Here is a 6,734-nt window from a genome sequence, read left to right as displayed (position 1 = left end):
TCCACTCTTCTCAATCCCAAAATAAGCTTTTCGATTTCCAAAAAAGACAAAACACTTTTCATTTGGTTTTTGTGTGGGAAGAAAAAAAAAAACACCGGTATTAGCTCTGTCCGCGTGGAGGAAGACGACGACGGAGGAAGAGGAGGTGGTGGATCGTTCTGTATACCCCGGTGAAGAAAAATGCATTTCGCTAAGCTCGATGATTCGCCTATGTCCGTCAACAGGTTTGTTAATTTTCTTTTTTAATTCTGTGATCCGTTCGATCGTCTATGCATATGATTCCATTGCTCAACAGATAGATAGAGAGTTAGGGATAGATTCAATGTAAAATCTCTCGTGCCATTCTATGATCAAACAATTTAAAAAAAAAAAAATCTGAATACATTGTGGAAACATGGATGAAGAAGCAATGTATCAGGAATTTGCAAATTATTGTTTAATCTAATATTCAGTAAATAGCTAGGCGGTAATTAGTCGTTGTTTTATAGGGGATTAACGTTTAGACGAGTGTTTAGACTTTTTACAAAAAAAAAATGTTTGTAATTGTAAGCCCTCATGAGGCATGGTGTTGAATCTGCAACTAAATTTTTTGTTGTGTAAACAAGATGCAATCTATGGAAGAGAGTGCAGAGCTGCTGCGAATGCGATGCTTAAGGTTCTACAAAGGATGCAGAAAATACACGTACGTTTTTTTTATTATGACATTTCTCAAAATTTGTTATAGAAAATTTTGTGCATTCTGATATTTCGTTCTTTCGCTTATTATTATTAGGGAGGGACTTGGAGAAGGGTATGATTCAGATATTGGCTTTGCAAATGCACTTGAGTCTTTTGGAGGCGGCCATAATGATCCTCTATGTGTTGCTTTTGGAGGTACCTACCTCTTCCCCTTTGTTCTCTCTTATAATCTGTGATTCTTTATTTTAAGGCAATACGTTGTCTTTCTCAGGTCCTGTAATGACGAAATTCACGATTGCTCTACGAGAAATTGGGACATACAAGGAAGTTCTTCGTTCTCAGGTGCTACTAAAATCCATAACTAGCCTACGATGTTATTGAAGAGATTGTTCTTGGTTACTTGGTTTTGTAGAGACAAGTTTATTTTTGTTTATTCTGTATATTAAAGAGATACAACTGAACTATGATGTCTTGTCAAACACTTTTTCAGGTAGAACATATGCTGAATGACCGGTTGCTTCAGTTGTGAATGTTGATGTCCAAGAAGTTAAGGTATGTACTTGTCGTAATACATACCTCAAAACATTATGAAACATTTTCTCCGACTATATACATCTTTAACTCTCTCACACAGGAAGCACGTAAACGTTTGATAAAGCTTCCATCATATACGACCAGGTGCGTTACATGACTGGTTGTTCACCACAAACATTCTGCTGTTTGAAAAATTACATATTCATTTATGTGCATCTGAATGGAACAGGCACGAGAGAAGTATCTTTCATTAAGAAGAGTACACGATTGGATGTGGCTGCCACAATTGAGGAGGTAATGTACAAAGCTTTACTATTCACAAATCAACCTTCACTTAAACTAATTTGGTAGAGAGGCATTTCAGGATCTACATAGCGCAAGAACGACGTTCGAGCAAGCCCGGTTTCATCTGGTAACCACTTTGTATTCTAATGCTACGAGAGTTTCCAAGGTATTCTCTTATGATAAGCTTACATGATGTTTGCTTACTTCTTCCTGTCCAGGTTAGTGCACTCTCTAATGCGGAAGCTAAGAAGCGATTTGAGTTTTGGAAGCAGTGAGTGGGACAATGGATGCTCATCTCCGTTTCTTCAAACAGGCAAGCTTTTCTTAAAATAATTTCAAGAAGCAACAACACAAAAACAGTTCGGATTATTCGGTTCGGTATAGTGGTTTTTGAAAATTCAAATTCTACCAAAGGTTTTTTTTTTGTGTTTAGATTTCGGTTTAGTTTTATTAAAATTTGGAATAAGTTCAGTTCGAAATTTGGTTAGTTCGATTGATTTTGGTATAGTTTGGGTATAATTTTTTTTTTTCTAACTAAGAAAACTAAGTAACCGATTGTCAAACTGAAAAACCGAATTATTTTAGATAACCTAAATCTACCTAATGAACCGAACTTCTAACCGAAATTTTGGTTGGCGGTTCGTTCAAAATCCCATGCCTACTCTTTTCCTGTTTCTTGACATGAACTACTTGATTAGCTTTCTCACAAGTCACAAGTGACTCGTTCTTTCAGGGATATGAGCTACTACATCAAATGGAGCCTTTTATAAACCAGGTATGATACTACGAGACTCCTTGTAGCATATGATTCTTTTGTCTTTTAAATTTCTGAGATTTCTCTGTAGCCAATCCTTTCTTATCTAAGCCATATCTCAGAAATATGTTTATTTAATTTGAAACGTTATTGCAGGTGTTGGCTTATGCACACCAGTCCAAAGAATGTGCAAACTACGAAATGGCATCACTCAATGAAAAGATGCAAGAATACCAAAGGCAAGTTGATAGAGAAACTAGAAACTCATGTGGTTCTCCAACAGGGGATGGCATGAGACACAACTCAAGAAACTCACAAAAGGTTATAGAGGCTGTCATGCAATCTGCTGCAAAAGGAAAAGTAAGGGAATAAAACCTTTTGTAATAAGACTTACTCATACCTCATATCCTTATATACTGTTTTGTCTTCCTACAGGTTCAGACTATAAGACAAGGGTATCTGTCTAAACGTTCCTCAAACTTGAGAGGCGACTGGAAAAGAAGATTCTTCATCCTTGATAGCCGTGGGATGCTATACTATTACCGCAAGCCTTGGAATTGGTCTTCAGTAAGTTGCAAAAACTTATAAAACAATTGTTTTGTTCCTTCATTGAGAAAACATATCTTAAGACATTTGTTTCTTATTTGATATCAGAATGGAAGCAGGTCTGTTGTTCATAGGAATATGACTTCAGAGAACAGTCCAGGGCTGCTAAGTAGATGGCTGTCTTCTCATTATCACGGCGGTGTGCACGACGAAAAACCAGTTGCACGGCACACTGTGAATCTACTTACCTCGACCATTAAAGTTGATGCAGATCAGACTGATCTAAGATTCTGCTTTCGAATTATTTCGCCGACAAAAGTTTATACATTGCAGGTATATAGAGAGAGAACATGGTTAAAGATCTCTGTTTCTTTACCTATAGAAGCTTACCATTGTTATTGATATAGGCAGAGAATGCACAAGATCAGATGGACTGGATCGAGAAAATAACTGGAGTAATTGCTTCTTTGCTAAGTTTCCAGACACCTGAAAGAGCAATCATGGTAAGATTCTATTTGCTACTACTGTTAGATCTTTCTTGTGTGACAGGTTATCTGTTTTCACTTATAATATCATTATTACAGCATCTTTCTACAGTGGATGGAGACACTTTCTCTGCAAGTGATTCCGGTTCTTTAGCAGATCCATATGATTTCGAGCAGGCGGAAGGTAGAGATTCCATAGTGGAGAATCCCATGACAGGAGGGAACCGTTCGAGGTTCTCAGGGTGCTTGCAGCAACATGATATGATGAAGACTGAAAAGCCAATTGATGTGTTGACAAGAGTGTTGGGGAATGAGAAATGTGCAGATTGTGGTGCTCCTGAGCCTGATTGGGCCTCTTTGAATCTCGGTGTCCTCATATGTATCGAGTGTTCTGGTATACATCGTAACCTTGGTGTTCACATTTCAAAGGTAAACCATTAAAAATTTCAATCTCTCAGCTCTTCATAGATGACTAGTTACTAAACGGATTATCCTTTTTTCTTTTTGTGCACACTAAACAGATTATCCAGACTATAACAAATTATTGATTTATTCTTATATATTTTATATTTACATTAGATTTTTAGTTTTGGGGTTTAATTATAAAATTATTTTGATAAATTATGAAAATTACGTATACAAAACATAAACTAGACATTGTCAGTTTTCTCTAATGTTGTTACTTAATTAACAAATTTTAATCGATTTTGACCAATTTTATCCAATTTAAAACGGTGTAAACCGATTTGAGTTCCTTTAACTTGGACCGATTTTTAGAACATTGGTCTTCTCACAAGAAGGTAGTCTTGAAGTTTTCCGTTTTTAAAAATAGCTCTATAAATTTGGTATGAAGTATTCAACCTTGTCATGCAGGTCAGATCGCTCACACTTGATGTTAAAGTATGGGAACCATCGGTACTGACGCTGTTCCAGTCGTTAGGTAACGTATATGTAAACTCAGTGTGGGAGGAGTTGTTGAACTCAGAGAGTAGATCTTCTAGTGCTAGTAGGTCTTCAGGGTAAGTGACTACCTATTCTAATCAGTTGTATTTGTGCAAAGAGGAAGCTTGTTGTTACATCTACTTACACTGTATTCAAACTTTTTTCTATTTACTAGCACTCCAAGGCAGATCGACCAAGAAAGTTTCTTGTAAGGAAACCTGGTTTCAGTGATCCCATCTCTGTGAAAGAGTTGTTCATCCACGCAAAGGTATTATACTATTATAAATAAGTCCTGACTTAATTAAGCAGAGTTTTTAAAGATCTCATGTGTGTCCAATGTTCAAAAAAATCGTTAGGCAGTAATTAGGTGCTTTATACGGTGTTATTGATCAGGCAGGCTCCCTAGACTGATTTTTTTAACGCCTAGACTGATTTTCTTAAAAATCGTTTAAAAAATCGTTTTGTTTAGGTTCAATTGCTAATATCAATGGCTAATTGCAGTACTCAGAGAGGATATTTGTCCGAAAAGCAACGGACAGTCAGCATTTCCAGGCAGTATTCCAAGAGATTTGGGAGAATGTCCGAGCCAACGACAAGAAATCAGTTTACAAACACATTGTCTGCTCTGAAGCAGATGTGAATGCGCTACGTGGACAAGCGTCCTACACCGTGTCTTTACCCTTAGCAAAGATGATGCAACTGGACGCGAAGGAGGAAACCCTTGAAGCCAAGTTCAAGAGCATTGACAAGGAGTTTCAAGAGAAACCAGAAGGAACTTCAAGAAGAGACAGTGAAAGTATGGTGAGAGAAGAAACTTCAAACGAGTGCTCTTTGCTTCACCTTGCTTGTCTCTCTGCGGATATCGGTATGGTGGAGTTGTTGCTTCAGTACGGTGCAAAAGTAAATGCAACAGACTCAAAAGGTCGGACTCCACTTCATCATTGCATCATCAGCAGGAGATACGCTATTGCAAGGTTGCTGCTTACGAGGTAAAACTCCATCTTGAGATTTCATTTACTACTAGTATTAAACTATACAAACGTTATAAGTCTGGTGCAATGGTTTGATCACAGGGGAGGAGATCCAAATGCTGTGGATAAAGACAATAACACACCGGTCAAATATGCTTCAGAGACAGACCTTAATGACAGTGAACTAATTGCTTTATTAACAGACTCCAAAAGATGATAACCATTTGAATTGCTTATCACACGGAAAGCAAAATGGTATAGCACTAGAAGAGTGTTGCTCTATTGAACTCTTTGCGCCTTTTAGTTCGTTTCATTACTCATATTTTTGTTCATGAAGAGCGTAGAGAATGCATGTAAAGATTTGTCTTGGTGGTTGCTAGGTTGATAATACTGGTGTACATATGGTCTTTTTGGTTTCTCAAATCTTTTTTTTTTTCTTTTTGTTGTTGGTGTAATGAAAAGACAAAGACGCCATTGTGTGTGTTCTTCTGTTCAGCTTTATGTTCCCAGACCGAACTTTGTGAATTTTCTAGAAATTATTTAAAGTATATCTTTTATGAAGTGCTATGTTATTATTTATAGAGAGACTTTGAATTAAATAGTATTATGTAGCTCTCAAGAAATTGATATATATATATGGAGAGGTTATGGGAAAGATATGATGAAGATCTCCACTGAGTGGAAAGTTTCAAATGATGCATGAATGTTTACCCAGATACATAGTGTGTGAAATGCATGGTTTGACCAAGTTTCTTTCTTGTTTTGTTTTTACGTGTGAGCCAAAAGTCGACGAGTGTGGGTAAACATAAACTAATAATAATAATTCATTTGTTTTATAATTATAGAACGTGTTCTAGTTATTTACACAATATGTGGTCATGTGCTATACTAAACATATTCATGAAATACATCAAGACAAATATGTATAAATTTAATACAAAAAAAAACTTTTAATTGGTGAACTATGGTTAACAACTTTAGATGTGTGTTTTGTGATTTCGAGTGTTTTCAAATTTATTGTTAATCATGAATGCATTATTTCACTCAAACTTGGATCAAACAACACGTTAAACAACATATTTTATCATTCAAAAGTTTCAAACTACTAACTATGATTAGGGACTAAGTGTTGATTGGGTAAAATTAGTATTTACTGTGGATAAAGCAAACGCTCTCGATGAAACTTGCGTTCTAGATCTTTTTTTTTGTCAAAGATATTTAAATATATGATAACGTTGACAAGTAATCATAGTCGTTGTATGGTCTAGTTTGGATGCGAATTCAAGTTCAATGTTCCAATTACCAAATAGAACTTGAAGTAAAACATAATGGCCAGAGTAGGAAATTCATATTATAAGATAAAATATTACTGAAATGATTGTGTTGGAAGCAAGGAAGCACTGACTAAAGAAAACAGCTTAATCAAGCACCACTAAAATCATACATTAGACGGAGTCAGCATCATTAGATACCATTAATTTATTGTTAATGTCCCATCTACCATTAATTTATTGTTAATGACCCATCTACCAAAGTTTG

General features: G+C 36.0%; 1 protein-coding gene across 1 annotated transcript; it reads left to right on the top strand.

Annotated features, from left to right (window-relative positions):
* The first annotated feature begins 6 nt into the window (after positions 1-6).
* On the top strand, positions 7-5,631 carry LOC106431710 (ADP-ribosylation factor GTPase-activating protein AGD1). The gene is given in 23 exon segments (XM_048773986.1): positions 7-224; positions 606-682; positions 773-873; positions 950-1,020; positions 1,169-1,199; positions 1,202-1,230; positions 1,313-1,322; positions 1,325-1,356; positions 1,442-1,463; positions 1,466-1,506; positions 1,577-1,624; positions 1,716-1,758; positions 1,761-1,810; positions 2,231-2,272; positions 2,408-2,611; positions 2,687-2,818; positions 2,906-3,130; positions 3,205-3,300; positions 3,382-3,711; positions 4,156-4,305; positions 4,400-4,492; positions 4,726-5,213; positions 5,298-5,631. Coding segments are annotated over 22 exon segments (2,430 nt in total). The 5' UTR covers positions 7-224; the 3' UTR covers positions 5,413-5,631.
* The last annotated feature ends 1,103 nt before the right edge of the window (positions 5,632-6,734 follow it).

This window comes from Brassica napus, unplaced genomic scaffold (genome assembly GCF_020379485.1).
Source record: "Brassica napus cultivar Da-Ae unplaced genomic scaffold, Da-Ae ScsIHWf_2778;HRSCAF=3551, whole genome shotgun sequence".
Lineage (NCBI taxonomy): Eukaryota > Viridiplantae > Streptophyta > Magnoliopsida > Brassicales > Brassicaceae > Brassica > Brassica napus.
This window is presented reverse-complemented; position numbering and strand designations above follow the sequence as displayed.